The 17,652-nt window shown below is 43.8% G+C and overlaps 1 protein-coding gene across 3 annotated transcripts in view; it reads left to right on the forward strand.

The window, feature by feature from the left end:
- The first annotated feature begins 1,101 nt into the window (after positions 1-1,101).
- Positions 1,102-17,652, forward strand: part of NGF (nerve growth factor) — a 26,502-nt gene continuing 9,951 nt past the window's right edge. For 2 of the 3 annotated variants that reach the window (XM_017821331.1, XM_017821332.1), the window contains exon 1: positions 1,102-1,703. In XM_017821331.1, coding sequence (XP_017676820.1) covers positions 1,560-1,703 — 144 coding nt within the window. In that variant the 5' untranslated portion in view covers positions 1,102-1,559. The remainder of the gene's footprint in view (positions 1,704-17,652) is intronic. The other variant, XM_017821333.1, reaches the window with a different exon arrangement.

Genomic DNA, 17,652 nt, shown 5'->3' on the forward strand with positions numbered 1-17,652 from the left:
GATATTCTAACGAAGTGAGACAAATGCTCAGCACAAGAACAGCCTGGCAGCTCTGCCTCGAAACCCGAAGCTCAGCCCAAATCCCGAGGACAAGGTTTTCAGGCAAAACTTGCAGAAAGTCTCTCTGTGTAAATGAGGACATCACACTTTGGCCCTGTGACTGCTATCATGTGTGGAAGCTTTTTTCTTGGACAAAACCAAAGCAATCTGCATAATCCTGGCAAATGGGGAAGGCAATTTGAGCACTTGCATCAAGCATTTTTTGCTGCAATTTCCTTAAGGACATTCCAGGCAATTTTAAATGCACATCACCTCCAAGAATCAATCTAGCACTGAAGCCACTGTTATCTTTGGCACTGTGGGGAAGAAAATTAAGGTTTATCTTAATTTTAATAAAACATTGAGATATGGTTGCTCCAGGTTCAGAAAGCAACATGTCCCTGTGGCAAATAACATGATTATCTCAAAACTACTTTGCCTTCTTGCTCTTTGCCTTTCTGTAGTGTCTTCCACACATCTTTCCCCAAGGATTTGAAGGACCAGTCTCTCCAGCTGGCTGCCCTCTCCTGGATGGAATCAAAAAGTGTTTGATTATTTCCACTTAGATAAAATGCAGTGATCTGCTTTTAATTTTTTTCCTCGGGTCTGTCTAATCACAACAGAGGTTCCACTATGCCAAAATGAGAACTGGGAAATTCTAAGGGGCTGCTTCATAATCCTCTACAGAGTTGCCAACTTTTTTGAGAGTGGAGTTTTTTAGCCAAATTGCCTTTTATATATACATATATATATATTATATATATATATATATATATAACATGAAATTTTTCATTTTCACATTTCACATTTCTTTCCTATATTTACCAGTGCCTAAACCCCACTGTTGTGGGGTTAACCCAGCTCCTCAAACGTACAGAAAAACATTTCCCTATCTGTTTGTTACTTAAGGTAAGCACGTTAAACACGGAATATTACAGCTGGAAGGGTACTTATATAATCTTTTCCTCTGCGTCAAGTCAGGGTCAAATATTTCTTTGCTACTCTAGATCAGCGCTTGGCTGACCCCAGTTAGAGCCAGCTGATAATGGGGACTGCTCGGTTTTTGCAGGGAACACAGTGCTCTGCTTCCCCAGTTAACTATTGGCGTTCCTACAGGTTTGTTTACAGACGCCCGAGATGAGCAAAGGGCTCTGGAGATGATTTTCCAAAGGACCCATTCATCAGGGAGCTCCGCGAGCCCTCGTCTTTAAATCGAGGGCAAGGATTAGGATGCAGAGTGGAGAGGCTGAGGACAAAACATCCCTCACAGAGGGTTTCAGTTGTTGCCAGCGGCACCGGGAAGCAGCCGGGGGGTTCTCCCGGCGCTCCGTGTGCGCGGTCAGACAACCGGCCCCGCTCCGAAACTTTCACTGCGCATCTGTGCATCCCTCGCCTGGGCTCGGCAGCGAGCCAAGGGGGCTGAATTCCTGCGAGCCCGTGCAGCTCCCAGCCGTCCCCAGCGCTAGGACCCAGCGGGAGCCGGCTCGCCGTGAGTCAGTGCTGAGCCCTGCGAGCGCTGAATGAGGCTGCCAAGGCAGAGGGGATGTGAATGGATCTTCTGGCTGGCGAGAGCGGCCGAGCCCCGGGGTGCTGCGGAGCGCAGAGCAGCCTGGAGACCCCTCGGCAGCCCCTGTCCCCCCGGCGTCCAGCGCTCCGGCTCTGAGGTGAGTGACCCGCGAAGCCGGACCCGCGGCTCCGCTCGGGGCCACTTCGGCATCTCCCCCGCCGGCCCGGGGTGCTCGGGCTGCCGCGGGGATTTTTGGCTCTCCGGAGGGGGGCCACGGAGTGGGTGTCCGGGGAATACTTCAAGGCTTAAAAAGCAGCTTTTTTGCAAGCAAAGCGTGGTCTGGGGAAACCGAAAATTGCATCTGCCGGGGCAGGTTTGGCGGCACGCACATCTGGAAGGTGTTCCTGCAGCAGCTGTGGATAAGCTTAAAGCCTGAAAAACATCCTTAGCAAGAGCAGCTTAATCTTAGGGGAAAGGCAAGTGTTCTTATTCTTTTTATCCAGGTATAGGGGAACTTAGTTTTATTTGCATTTTACAGCAGTTACACCTATATGAAAATTCTTTCCTGGCTTTGTTCTGAATATTAGGGCTTTCTTATTTGCCTTTTTTTTTTTTCCCCCCTGTGATAATTCTACTCTGGATAAAAACTCCTTTCTTCCTTTACTAATATAAATAAATAGGAATTCTGTTAAGTCAAAGCGTGACTGGCCCAAGGCAGAATCCTTTTAGCTGCAGACAGAGCAGTACTTCACCAAAGACCGTGTATCCTCTAGGATGTCCACTTGGAAAAGCTCACGACCTCCCTGCTGCCTGCCTGTAGTGACAGGATGGAGCTGACAATGTTTATTGATTTATAGAGGGTGATAACACTCTTTTAGCTGAGACAGAGATGAAAACAGGGACCCCAGTCAGGGAGACAGAAGAAATTTGTGTGCTGAGAACAAGAAGTATTTGTGCTTCAGTTCTTTCTTCACTTTAAATTCTCCTTATATGCTCAAGAAGTTTTAGAAAAACACCAAAAGTGAGCGTGCTTGTCAGGCTGGTTTTCCAAGTTGTCACAGCTTGGAAGTTGCATTGTAACCGTTGGACAGATAATTTATGGATGTTTTCATGCATTAAAGTGTCACAATAAAGTTTTTTGGGCACTTCTTTTGCTAAGCCAAACTGAAAGGTGACAATTATCTGCAACAAGATAGAGAGGGAGCTGATTTGTCTGCACGTTCCAGCTCTTGGCACTTCGGAGCTGGTTCAAATATTATGGAAAACAGGCTTTTAAAATCCCCCTGATGACTGCCATTTCAGGCATTTATCTGAAACTATGAGGGCTACAATATTTTCTGCACTTTCCCAAAGAGATTGCAGTGATGGAATGAAGAATTAAATATACTGGAGCGTTCTCAAGTATGATAAGAAAGACTTGGCCTTTAAATATATTAATAATCGTCCATATGAATCATTTTTAAACAAATCTCAGCCAGATCTGGAGAGGAGCCCCCAACACATCTGGGCAGTGGAGTAACAGTGATTTCACATCTTGATCAATCCCAGCCACTCACCCTGAAGGGATCTGTCACTCACAACAAGGTGGGAAAGAAAGTAACCGTGGCTTTCTTTTTCTCATCCCCACAGCAGTGACCCTTTTCTCCATAAAAACCTGAAATTATCTTTTAGATTTCTTCATTTAAGTTCACTGGAGAATTATGACTAGCACGAGCATCGTTTTATCCCATATGCTAAATAAACAATTACTCCATAGAATAACTGGGCAGTCCATGAAATCACCATAAGATAATAATTTAAAAAATCTGATTAGAAAAATACCTAAAATATGTATTCACATTAGCATTTTCAAGTGCAAACTGTGTGCCTTTAATGGGATGCCTAGAACAAGGGTCAAGTAGAACACATTAAAAAACTAGATTATTTGAATCAAATGAATAGATCCCATAAATTCCCCTACTGCTCCACGGCTTTGGCCATATAAAAATGTTCATTTAAATACAAATTCTATTAATTTTTTTGTTGTTGTTTCCATACAGCACGCTTGTAGGACTAACAGAATATTGAACACGTATTAATTAGCATTAATTGAATTAAATTAAAGGCAAGTGGAAAAAATACTGGTGATTTAAAGAAGTTAACAGAAATCTGTGATTTTTTTTCAGTCTGCATTTTAAGAACAAACTCTGCTGACAAAAAAAAAAAAAAAAAAAAAAAAAGGTTAAGAAAGATTCATGGTTTCATTCCAAAAGATTCTAAATGCTCTAACAGCAAAAGCCAGCGCTGGATTGGTGGGGTTAGAAATATTTGTCGATCCCAAATGTGAGGCCACTAAAAGCCGGTGAAACTCAACCCCTTCCAGACCAGCCACAGCAACGGTGACCTCTGCCGGCAGCTGCCCCCCCGGGAACCAGGGATTTAGGGCCTTATTCAGCAAGTGACCACGAAACAAAGCGTTTATTAAATCAGATTATGCACTCAGAGAAATGCGGGGTAACACCTCTTCCCACCAAACTTGTCTCACGGGAGAGAAACTCACCTCGGGGGAACGGAGCTGGGGAAGGGGCTGGAGCAGCAGGAGCAGCTGAGGGAGCTGGGGGGGCTCAGCCTGGAGAAAAGGAGGCTCAGGGGGGACCTTCTGGCTCTGCAACCCCCTGACAGGAGGGGGGAGCCGGGGGGTGTCGGGCTCTGCTCCCAGGGAACAAGGGACAGGAGGAGAGGGAACGGCCTCAAGTTGCAGCAGGGGAGGTTTAGGTTGGTTATTATGGAAAATTTCTTCCCTGAAAGGGTGGTCAGGCGCTGTCACAGGCTGCCCAGGGCAGTGGTGGAGTCACCATCCCTGCAAGGGTTCAAAAAATGCTTAGATGTGGCACTTGGGGACATGGTTGAGTGGTGACGGCGGCGGTGCCGGTTAATGGTTGAACTCGATGATCTTAGAGGCCTTTTCCAACCCAAATGATTCCATGATTCTTTGTAAACAAGAGGCACATGTAGCAGTGCTGCTATAACTGTGCTCCTGCCTCAACCAGAGGGAAGTTCTCCCTGGGCTGGGTCTGCCCTGAGCCCAGTCACAGGGGCCAAAGTGTTCAAGAACATTTCTCCAACCAAAGCATCTCTCCCACTCGGGGACAGATGTCCTGTGGGATGTGTGTGGCTTGTTCTCCTGACACAATGCCCTTTGTGCACTCTGTGGAATTCATTAAATAGTTGTGTGTGTGTGTGTGTGTGTGTGTGCATTTATACCAAAAATTCTGTGGTCAAGCAAAGCAAGAGCATTTTTGCTGTTGCCAAGAGAGCGTAGTATCAATTACTGTGAGTTATGGGCACTCATCTGCCCAGTTCCACTAATACTAAAGCCATGGAATTTGGGGGAAAGAAAATCTCAGACCCTCAATATTAACTCATCCTGTCCCCAAATCCTGGACACTGCTTGTAGCTCTGCCCATCAGTTACACGGATAAAAGGATAAAGCAAAGCAAGAAAAGGTGCAGGACGATGAAAGCCTGGAACATTTTCTGTATTCAGAGAAACTACAGAGATTATGATTTCTAAGTCTGGAAAAGAGATGGCTGAGGAGGGGTGTAAGGGAGATATTTATATCCATAGTTGTCCTTAAAGGAGAGTTGTCCTTGTTTAAAGGAAATAGCTGTTGTCTCGTCTCCCAGTTCAAAAATCAAGGAGTGGGAAGTAAAACGGGCAGGTGGCAAGCTCAGGGCAAACAAAAGAAGGTGGTTCCTCTCTCCAGGCGTAATGGAGCTCTGGAATTCCTTTCCATGGGATATTGTAGGTCACAGGGTTCAGGAAGCAGTCAGACATTCTGAAAGCAAAGATGCTGCCTGTGGTTCCATAAATCCAAAATGATTGCTGAGTGGGAGAGCACTCCAAGGAGATGATCCCCATGTGGTTGCCCTATTCATGCACCACTCCCCACAGTCATCAGCTGCTCCAGGAGGCAGAATTACTGACCTGGATGCACTTCTGTTCTAGAAACTTCTCCTCAGCGCTTTACTCAGAGCAAATACTTGACCTGCCCTGGAAAAAAGAGGTGACTGTGTAATATTTACTGTGGGTGGCCAGTTCTCTGACAAAAAGAAGGGCAATTCTGGTAAAATAGCATCCTTCATTTTGATTTTTGCTCAGGAATTAGGTGTAGGCCTGTGTTCATGGAAGTTACCACTACAGAAAGACATTAGTGCTGAGATTTACAGCTCCTCAGGCAATTCAGTGTCTAAATAGATTATGACTGAGGAAGGCCTGGGAAAATACAAATCCGGTGGATCTTGTGGAATTTGCTGAAATATAGTGCAAATGTGGAAGTACAAATTTATCTCATATCTTTGTGGTCTTTCTGTGGAGCAGACACCTTCTTTGAAACTCATTACTGGACTGAAATATTTTCCAGCAGCTCTACTTGACAATATTATACATAAATCTTAAGTAAAAAGTAGCAGGGAAATGCATCATTAATTACACTGACAATGCATGCAGGAATCAGGCCCTACAAACACACACATGCATGAGATTTCTGTGGCACATTATCTAAATCCAAAACTCAAATGACTGCATGAGGCAGTTTGAAGCAACATTTAATGGCTTTATTGCCAGGCTTCTGTAGCATCCTTTGAATTCCCCCAGGCCATTGTTCAGTGAATGAAACACCTCTGAATTTTCCTTATCTTGGAGGAAGTGGGTTTTTTTTTCCTTTCTTCTCTTTTCTCTTCTTCTTTTTTTCCCTGGCTCTTGCATTTACAACAGTGCTTTGAGATTTTATGGCACAGTAGTTGGCACTGTCAGATGGCCCAAATCAAGACTCACATTATCTGTTGTTGGGATCAGTTTTATCACATAGAATCCCAGAATGGTTTGAGTGGGAAAAGACCTTAAAACTCATCCAGTCCCACCCCCTGCCATGGGCAGGGACACCTCCCACTAGCCCAGGTTGCTCCAAGCCCTGTCCAACCTGGCCTTGGACACTTCCAGGGATGGGGCAGCCACAGCTTCTCTGGGCAACCTGTGCCAGGGCCTCCCCACCCTCACAGGGAAGAATTCCTTCCCAATATCCCATCTAACCCTGCCCTCTGGCAGTTTAAAGCCCCTTGTCCTGTCTCATGGACACGGCTTCCACATTCCATAGTGGTATTTCCTGGAGGAAACTGTGAGATGGGGACAGTGGACAGCAAAAATCCTCAGGAATTGCCTGGCTTGGACTTTACAACCCAAACCTGAACCATCTCCCCTCAGGCTGACAGAAGTCAAACCTGCAGTGACCAGACCACTTGATGTAGCTCAAGACTTCTTTTATTCAGGGATTTTCTAGAAATGAACATTGAACACAGACCATTAAACTGATTCCAAGAAGTCTTTCTCTCATGTATGTCCCTGGCTCCAAAATCCAATTTCCTGTTCCCATAGGGTCCATAACAATGTGCTAATAAAAGATCAAATTCTGCTGCCATTGACTTGTTATGAATCAAAACTCCTGCTGATTTCAGTGGGAAAAGATTCAAGCACAGAGTCAGAAAAAAATCAAATAGAAGTTAAGACAACTTCTTTGGCTGTTTTGGGCTCAGTTTACACATCATTGACAAAATCATGGGATCATTAAGGTTGGAAAAGACCTCCAGGATCATCAATCCAACCTTTGACTAAACACCACCACGCCCACTAAACCATAATGACATTTATGTTGTGCAAATAAGAAGCTCCTTCCAAGAATAAAATGAATGAAATGAATGAATAATTGATAAAATAGATCTGGTTCTTATACAAAGGGCTGGTCATCTCTTTTGAACTGTCATATTTGTGAGAAATGTCACTGCCTTAAAGAGCATGCAGCAAAAATGGCTTCAGCTCATTCACTTGTTCACTGCCCAGAACATTTATAAAGATTAGGCTGATTCTGGCAGTTCTGACCTACAATGAGTAAATTAGCCCAGTGTAAATACAGCTGGGAAGCAGATTATGTCTTTGATAACTTTCTATTTGCTAAGTATGGCTTTGCTAGGCAAAAAACTACTATTGTGATTTTTTTTCCTGTTCTTAATAATTTTGTATTGTTTGGGTACAAAGGTGACACAGTTTTATTTTTTTTTTTTTTTTTTTTTGCTGGTCTGGTTCACTGCTTTACTTTGACTGTTTGATTTTGTTCCTGACACAACCATATGTGATCCAGGCTCTTAAAAAAAAAAAAAAGGTGCTTCAGAAATTTTTGTGATGGGGATTTGCCAGGCACCTCATTGCTATGTAATACTTTGATTATGATACATTTAACAGCTCTGGCTCACAGAAGATGTGTTGTTCTATCTTGAAACAGAGTTTTTTGGGGTTTTTTTGACGACTTTATGCGCTGGATGACTCAGGTATGAAAAAAGACCTGTGCTTGTTCACAAAGAGCTTTGCCCTGTGGTGGATGACACAGCCTGCATTTTCCAAAATGCATCATTTCCTGCCCATTATTCCAGGATCCTTTTGGGATGCTCTGTGCCTCAGTCCCAGACCAGCAAGGTGTTGAAGGCAAATGCCTTCCAAAGCAATACAAATAATTAATTTGAATTATTTGTAACACCACATGCTTATGTTGCTCTCAGGATCTTCCATTTGCCTCTGTCAGAGAGAGGATGACCAAGATGGGCCTCTCACTTGGTCATTCTTATTGAGAGGATATTAAAGGGGTTCTATTTAATGGGGAATAAGTTGATTATCCTTTCTTTTGCTCCGTGATAGATATTTTATCCATTTCCCTCAGCAAAACCGTTCATGGTAACTGCACTTCTTACCTGGAAGGAGAAAGAAAGTGCACAAAGTGTGTAAAGAGAAATAAATCCGCTCAGAATAAGCCACAGAAATAAGGTGTGGTTTTATTTTCCATGTCAAGGATCTTTTCCATTCCTCCCCTTGCTATCGGGGAGCCACCTGGTCCAGTGGGAGGTGTGGACTCCTTATCCCTGGGAGTGTCCAAGGCCAGGTTGGACAGGGTTTGGAGCAACCTTGGGCTGGTGGAAGGTGTCCCTGCCCATGGCAGGGGGTGGAATGAGATGAGTTTTAAGGTCCCTTCCAACCCAGATCATCCTGGGATTCCATGATTGACGTTATCACTGCTCTAAATATTCAACATCCACGGGTTTGTTCCGCCTGGATCCGAGCCCTCCCTGCCCCAGTCCCTCTTGCCAAACCTTCCTCCCATCATTTTCTCAGGGACAGGCTGGAAAAGAGGAGAGTGCAAAGGGTCACTGCTCAGCCTCACATTCCAGGACACGTTGCATATGCCAAAAGTGTGAGTTCCTGGTTTTGGCAAAGCATCCAGAATCCAGAGCATCAGGGGGAGTTTGTTCCATGAGCTCTCCCTGGGTGCACGTTCCTGCACTGCAAACTGGTGCTGGGAAGGGCTGTGCCAGAGCCCACTTCTTTTCTCTGCATATTCTGAGGCAGAAAAGCACGTGGCCCTTTCCTTCTCATTTCTCCCCTCCTGTTTAGAAGCAAAGAAATCAGAAATATCGTCAATGAACTGTAGAATTTCTCCCCTCTGTTCGATATTTCGAATTTACAGAAGTATTCAAGTCGTTTGAATTCAGCCTTCAGCACTTGATTGTGCCATCACTTGAAAGCAAAGGGAAACACTTTCTAAGAAAATAACGCTTTTCCAGTGCCACAGGAAAACTGATGCAATGTTTAAAGTTCAGATTTAAAGTTCATCTCTCTCCCTTTGAAATGAAATGAAGTTGCAAAAGCTCATTTCCAAGTGACATGTACTTAAACTCTGGCATTGTGCACAGAAATGAAGGACACACCTAATCAGCAAAACTTCCCTCTGGTTTTCATTTTAAGCAGGCAAAAAATGATCTTGTAAGCTTTAGACCTTGATTATCTGCTTTGAACCCAATATTAATGCGAAGAAACCCCAGAGAAAAGTTGAAAGATGCTAAATTCAAACACAATAGGCCTCTTTAAAAGATATTTCAGTTAGAAATCTGCTGGACATATGTTATTAAAAAGAACAGAAGAAAAAGCTTATTTTTCTTGTGTTAGACAATGTAAAATTTTCTTGTATTCATCATCTGATGAAAATTGTTGTAAAAATAGGCAAATAGCAAAGAAAAATCTATTCCTACTGCCACAATTATGCCAATAATCTGTGCAGTCCCACTCTTCAACAGCATTTAATGTTGTCATGCTACAGATCACATCTGGCTACAAAGGTCATCTTTTGTCTCCATCCACTCTGTGCTCATCCATATTCTCTTCCTTCCAATTCAGAATAAAACTGCTTTCTTGTGACCACTATGATTCTTCCTGACAGTTGACTCACCACACAAAAGCATTAACAAATAACTCTGTAATAAACACAAGGTGCACATCGAATACCCCGACGAGGGAAATATGTGGTTACGTGTGGGGTTAAAATGAGAGCAAATTTCAGATATAGGAGGGTTATTTGAACTAATTGGTATGGGCACAAACGCCAGGTTTGAAATCAGACTTTTCTGAGAGCTTTTTGTGGAGCTACAGAACGTGTGAAGTGCAGCCATGGTCCGGGTGTACCTGTCCTGCCTGCAGAAGGGTGTTCTGCATTCAATGGACAGACAAATTACAGTCATAATTAGACAGGGGGAGGATTACAGAATTTATTGTAGAATAATAAAGGCAGGAAAAGACCTCCAAGATCATCGAGGCCAGGTTGGACGGGGCTTGGAGCAACCTGGGCTGGTGGAAAGTGTCCCTGCCCACGGCAGGGGGGTGGAACTGGATGAGCTTTAAGGTCCCTTCCGACCTAAATCATTCCACGATGATTCTTTGTAATCCTGGATCCTACCTGAGGTCCCACCACCTGCCTTGCACAGCTTGTGCTGCACAGATGGGAAAATGCTGGGTCCAGGTGCAGGATTTGCAGCCAGATGTCCGTGCTGTGCCTTTTCCCTCGGCATCCCTGGTGGTGGAACAGGACTGTGTCACGTCCCGAACGACCCCGAGTCCATCAACGACATCGTTTTGAGTTGTTGAGTGTGCTCAGAATTCCCACTGTTACCAACGTGGCGGAGCAGCTTCACGTGACAAGTATCAAATAGTCATCAAAGCGAGCAGTCAATGAAATTGTGCAACCCCTGTGCGTGAGGGAAAGGGATGATTCACCTACAGATGTGCAGACGATAAATTTTTCATCGCCGCTCACAACCTGGGGCACATCAGGAGCCAGGCAAAGATTTAAAACACCACCATTATTTTCCACTGGACAAACCCCTGCAAGAAAAAATTTGACATTTCAGCTCCTCTTTGAAGCAGTTTTTGCTCGATGTAAGAAACAAAACCCACAGAAATACCCTTTTGGGGTTAATTCCCTAAACGTAATAACTGAAAAACCTGCTGATTTTCAAACACTGTGTTTTTTGCTGCTGGTACTGGTATCTGGTACTGCTTGGTGGGGTTTATCTTTCTGAAAGCTTCTAAAAAAAGTTGTTTTAACCTCTAGAGGCTGCAGATTTCCTGTCCCAGAGACAAGGCAGCACTGCAGCATCATTCAGAAAGAAGAATGGGAGAGGGGGCAGGTGTCTTGTTCCAGTCTGTCAATCTGTACATTACTACTGTAAACTCAGAAAACGGAATAAAACTCTTTTACTTGGAGGGAGCACTGGCGAAAACCTTCAAATTATTGTGAAGAACAAGTTTTCAGGAAGCAATTAACTGCCTGGCTGAGAAAATCCCTGCTTTTCATTTGATCTAAAACTCCTGGGTGGTATTTTGAAACATTTGATTGAGCTCAGTCAATTAGTCTTGATTATGGTTTGGCTTTTCCCTCGGAATAGGCTGATCCATAGGGAATGCCACTCATACCAACACTGAGGCAGAGCAGGATGACTCAGCTGATTAATCAGCTTTCTTTTTTCTTTTTAAGAAGCAAGCATTTGGCTTCCCCAGCTGCTGAAGTGATCTCTATCAGGCTCGTGTTGTAACTCACATAGTTTTGGTCACCCCTGACTCATCCTAAGAGAGGGAAAGTCACCTGCAACCCCTGATCTGTCACAGAATTACAGAATCCCAGACTGGTTTGGGGTGGAAGGGACCTTAAAGCTCATCTCATTCCACCCCCTGCCTTGGGCAGGGACACCTTCCCCTAGCCCAGGTTGTTGGGAGCTGTCCCACATCTCTGGGACTGATGGACACTCACAACAGTGTTGCACCCAGGGGTTTCTGTTCACCACAGTGTCCTTGGCATTTCTAGGAGAAATATTTCCGTTCCTGTTGCTTTCTGATCAAGATTTGCCATAAACTCTGATATTTTAGGTTCTGACAGTGGCATCAATTCCTTCTAGACAAGGAGATACTGACCCCACACCTGGATTTTGTTAAATAAATCTGGTCACTTCCTCAGGACACAGCACAGATTCTGCAGATGAGCCATGTCTCCAGTTCCCAATCCAAAATTTTGCTGAATTTATTAACTAAGTCAAGGGAAGAAAAAAACCTGGCTACTTGTAAAAACCTTAATTAAACATGGAGCTTTTTTTTTTTCCTTTTTTTAATAGGTAAATCACAACAAAATGCAGCCAGTGAGCAGGCACAGTATGTGAGCATGGTCATGAAATGCCTATAATGTAAAAGGGCTTAATGACAAAATTAAACAAATCTCAATTAAGGCCACAATGATTCGAGACAGGCAAAACCCATCACTCCTCCAGCTTCCCACTAAGTAGGTCTCCAAGCATGGAAAGGTTGCCAGCTATGGGGAACAGTTTAGAAAGTTAATGACAGTAAAAATGGGATTCACTGGAGACTGTAATCCTGACTCCATAAGCATTGCCAGAGGCCTGACATGAAGAAACAAGTACTATTTCCAGCAGACTGTAAAGCCAAGGCAAAGATTAACATCTGTCAGGATCAGCTACAGATGAGATTCTTAGTGATCCTTGAATGTCACAAGAATTTAGGAGGGCTAAAAGCAAATTTAAAGAGAGTAAGCATGTATTGGTGGATTTGGTCTGTAAATTTAAAGTACCTTTAAAGTACCTTTCCCTTCATTTCAGCCATATATTTTCAAACAGCTGTGTGTGATGGAGCTCAGTGTTACAAGACAAAAGAGGTATTTTTTCCAACTTAGTCACTGTCAAGCTTAGTCTTGCAGGAAAAGCAGTGACAGGGAGCAGTTCTGTTGCTGTTCCCAGGCTCCAAGACACTGATTTTCGTGTTTGGGCTGTGTTGCTGTGGATTTTGTTTCTGCCTTATCCGTATCTATCCCTCCTAACAAGATTAAGACTTTGCTCACATTCTTCTAATTAAAATGCTGTAATTCTGGGAAGAGATTCCATGTCTTCTTTTAGCAGGGTAATCAGTACATCTGCAAGTTCAAGTTGCTATTTTTTAACATCAAAGCTTGCACAAAGATAGCTCTCTGCCATGCAGGCCAGGACCTTTTATCCACACTGGTTTGAGTAACACACTTCATTTTGTGGTAGTGGGATCAACATCATCTCCTCCAAGGACAGGCTTGGAGAACTGGGGATGTGCAACCTGGAGAAGGCTCAGGGGACACCTTAGAGCCCCTTCCAGTGCCTGAAGATCTCATTGCAGCCTTTCTGAACATGAAAGGGGGCTTATAAAAAGAGGGAGAGTGACTTTTTACAGAGGCAGAGAGTGATAGGACAAGGCAGATGGATGGGGGGAGATGGATGGGGGGTATAGAGACAGGACAAGTCTTTAAACTGAAAGAGGAGAGATTTAGATAAGAAAATAGGGAGAATTCTTTCCTGTGAGGGTGGTGAGACACTGGCACAGGTTGCCTGGGGCAGTGGTGGAGTTGCCATCCCGGGAATTGTTGAAAGAACACGTGGATTTGGTGCTGAGGGACATGGCTAATGGTGGACTTGGCAGTGCTGGGTTAATGCTTGGACTTGATGATCTTAAAGGTCCCTTCCAACCTTCGTGATTCTGTGAACTTCAAGCTGCATTTCACTTGCCAGCTGCAGCCCTGAAATATGATTTACAAGTTATTAGTTCTGTAGGTTCTCCTTCCTATAGGAAGGTACAACTCCACAGCTTCCAGGAGTTGCTCCTCCCACTCTCACTCCTTCCCCTGTATTTTCTCTAAGGTTGTGATACAGTCCTGAGAGAAGAAGGTTTTGTTCAATCAGCTCCTGCAAGATTGTTTTGATGAATGTAGGATGAGGAAACTTGTTACAACAGTTTAGTGCTCCCAGTTCCAAGAGTTCCCACATTCAGTCTACTGATCTCACCATGGCAATGGAAAAAGGGTTCATATCTAGAATAATAAAAGGCAGCAAAGAAAATAATACACTGGTAAACACATTAACAGTAATCTTCTGATCCTGGCCTGCTTTTATGAGAATTCCCACGTTTCCAGCTCTGCATTCCAGGGGAGTCAGTGAACCCCACAGAAAGCTGAAGTGTGAACAGCACAAAGATGTCCAACACCATCAGCATCATGTTGCAATTTGGGCACTCAGAGTTATTCAGCCTTAGAGCACGGCCAGGGAAAGTTCTAGAGAATGTGGTACAAACATGCAAGGGCACAGCTTAAAAGGAAAAGATGCATCTTCCCCATTATACTTTTTGACTGCAGCAAAAAATGCTTTCACAACCAGATGATGCCAGAAAACAGAACATGTAAAGACCCTTCAAATGCTCCAAACACAAGTGAGTTGCCAAACACAGATTTATAAGAACTGTGGAGACTGCCAGGTCAGTCCAACTCCCTGTTTCCTGTTCTTAAGCAAAGGTTGCTGAACTTCATTTAAACTTCTTTGAGCTCTGTTCTCTGCTTAAAGGATTCCCACAGTACGAGAAAGGATCAGATCTTTCCTTGACAGATACTTTTTTTGTTGAACTGTCCTTTTTCACAGAGTTACTTTGTGACCAGGAGAACTGTTCAAAGACACAGGCATTTATTTCAGAGGCAACTGCAGGCTCCCAGCAAGGGAGGATGTCCTGCACTCTGCAGCATCATCCACTTCTCTGCCCCTTACACTGATCATCAGTCAAGCTTTGTGTGAGGTGAGGATATTCTGGAGGTTCAAGATCCAGACAAACAAACCCCTTCCTGCGTGTAAATGTCACCTTAAATTTCATTTCACCTTAAATGGCTGAGTGGGGAATAAAGACCTCCTATCTTAAAACAGCCACAGCAGCTGCCTCCCCTCAAACTCTGACATAATAGGAAGATGGAAAACTCCTACTCCCCACTTCTCCCTGGGCCTGAGCCCAGCAGCCCACACCATACAGCTGAAATATGGACCCAGTTCAAACTGTCTTTGCTCTCTGGGAGCATGAGCAGATTTGTTGTGCAGCAGCAGCTGCCTGACACACTCAGGATGCTCAGAGAGCTGAAGTTTGGACTGTATTTCTCTGCCCTCACAGGTTTAGTGTCAGGGTCTCAAGTGAAGCAGAGCTGAGATTCTCAGAGCATAGGAATGAGGTAACTCCTAAATCAAGTCTCTGTACTTATTCATTGCAAGAAAATGCAGTTTGAATTACTTTTTTCTGAAGATATATTTTGTTGCTAAAGTACAGAACCCAATACATTTTGTTACCACCCCTCTTTGGAGTTGCCAGCAGTTGTCTGGCACTGCAATCATGAGAGTTAATGCAGTAAAGAATTAATAAAATGACTAAATACCTTCCACAGCAGATGAAAGCCAGGGTGCTGACGACAACAAGAGGTTCCACGTGCTCTGATTGTGTGGGGCAGGAACTCTGAGGCAGCTGGTCTCAATGTGTGAAAGGAGAAGGCAGAGAGACTTGCAAAAAAAGGAGTCAGAAGGCATGTGGAGCAGCCCTTGGAGCTGGAGAGGAAACAAAACAGAGTATGTCAAGGCATAGGCATGGCCAGGGACAGGGCTGGGATCCAGAGAACAGGGGATTGTACCAGCAGAACTGTGTTGCTTGGCCCTTGAATGTGCTGCCCAGCAAACCATTACCAAATGAGCACAAGGGCTGCCCAGCAGAGCTGTTCTGCTCACCCAGGGAAGGCTCAGGTCTGTCTGGCCCTGAGGAGATAATTCAGTGCCAGTGCACAGTGTGCCTGTTTGCTGCTGCACCCCTGAGTCACTGCAGGAGTACGATGCACTTGGGGATGGCAACCCCACTCTCCTGCTTTTTAATCCATTCATTCCATTAATAAAAGTGCAGGAAAGGATTTTGGTAAAGAGAGAAGGAGCTGGTACTGCCATGGATTACAAACACTGGCAAAACCACACTTGTTTTCCCACCACTTGAGGCATGCACACAGTAAAACACAATGCACAAATAAGGACAACAAGGCAAATAAAAGCATGTGAAGAAATAGGATTTGTTTCCCTGGACACTTATGCTTTGCAATGGTTTACTCTGCTGCCAGTTAATGAAGACGATCCTCCAGGCTTGAACTCAGAAAAACACACAGAGAAAAAAATGTAGGTAATGGAGCATTTTGCATCGTGTCAACACTTACACAGAAACTGTCCTTTAATCCTCAGTAAGTGCTGAGCACAAACACACAAAGTATGAAAGCCCAAGGGGAAAAATTCCAGCAGCACCAGGGTTTACAAACCAGCTCCATCTCTGTGTGGAAAACGCTGCAGCGTCGTTGCTCTGCTGGGGTGAAACCCTGTTCGCTGGTTTCCTTTTCCTGCTCGTGTTCAGACGAGCCAAAGTATTAGAATGGACATCTTAAATGCCTAAGCAGTAGTAAAAACCTTGGTGTTTTTCTTGGTAAACCACCCTAGATGTCAGGAGACTCCTGTTTCTCCTGCAAGAACTACTTGTGCCTGTGGAGAGCGTTACAAGAGCCACAGAGATGACTCTGCAACCTGAGAACTCCTTCCGTGTTTCTGTGGTTTGCTTTGTTTTATTTGGTGGTGTTTCCACATTTTTTTTGTGGACAGCTCTACTCCAGACCCTGCTTCTTAGGAGGTTTTACCCTCTCATTTCGAAACTGCACCACATCTAAAAGGGTCCTGCTGTGCAGAGAAATAAACCCCTCTTTTCCACCTCTTTAGTAACCAAATTTTTTAAGTCACCAGCAAGTAGTAAAAATACCTTCAAGGCTGGAAGTTTTCCTTGCACCCAACTGAACTGCTTGCTTGGTTTAGACAGCAAAAACCCATCATATTTCACATCTCTGCAGTGGAGTACTTAGGAATTCTAAGGAAATTGTTTTGAACTCAAATTGAAGGGGAAAGGCAGGTGGAGTACAAGAGGCTGAGCATTATCACTCCATCTTTACAATCTGCAGAACGAGCTCAGGCTTTGCAATGAGGAGACATAAAAAGATCTGCTCAAATCATGTAGAGCAGGACACAGCTCACTGCCCTCCACTGCTTCTGTCCAGTCATCTAGAAATTATGGAAATAAACTTCTCAAATTTATAGGATGTTGTCAAAGAATACAAAAATCAAACCAATAATGAGCAACAGCCCAATTACTCAATTTTTTTATACATTCAATTCAACTCGGGGCATGTTGATTTAAAGAAAAAATACTAACATTTAAATGTAATTAAAAATATTATCCCCATACCTTGTGAGTTACGTGCAGTTACAATAAGGAGGGCACAGAATGACTGTGACTCCTGTGGGGTCAATACCCATCTCCAACTGCAATGAGAATTAGGAATTCCATTTCTGAAGGTCTCATTTGAGTTTTCTTCCCATCACTTCCACCTTGTCATGTAAAGTAAATCACGAGAGAGGGAATTTCAGTCACTAAGAAAGGAGCTGAATTCTGTAGGTCTCATGAAGGTAAAACAGATTTAGGAACGGGAAAGAATATCCTAGAAGTTCAAAAAAAAAAACAAAAAGGAGAGGGGCAATGGAGAAGGGGAACATTGCTACTGCTTGGCAAGAATCCTGTGTTATTCTTTGGGTTCTTCACTTGCTACAGAAGTAAATTCTACTGACCATAAGCGAGGGGGGAGGTTCATTTTATTAAGTGTTTTGTAAAATGTCTTGGCATTTTTGGATGGAAAATCCTGCATAGGCAAAGCAATGTTCTGTTTCAGTATTGACTGTTCCTTCACTGTCTCAGCAAGCTCTGAGTGAACACAAGAGCATCTCCATTTCACAAGGTTTTATTTTGTAGACTTTTGTCTATGTCTTGAAGGGTTTTTTTAACGTAAAAAAAAA

The sequence above is a fragment of the Lepidothrix coronata genome, unplaced genomic scaffold (genome assembly GCF_001604755.1).
Source record: "Lepidothrix coronata isolate B3197 unplaced genomic scaffold, Lepidothrix_coronata-1.0 Scaffold90, whole genome shotgun sequence".
Lineage (NCBI taxonomy): Eukaryota > Metazoa > Chordata > Aves > Passeriformes > Pipridae > Lepidothrix > Lepidothrix coronata.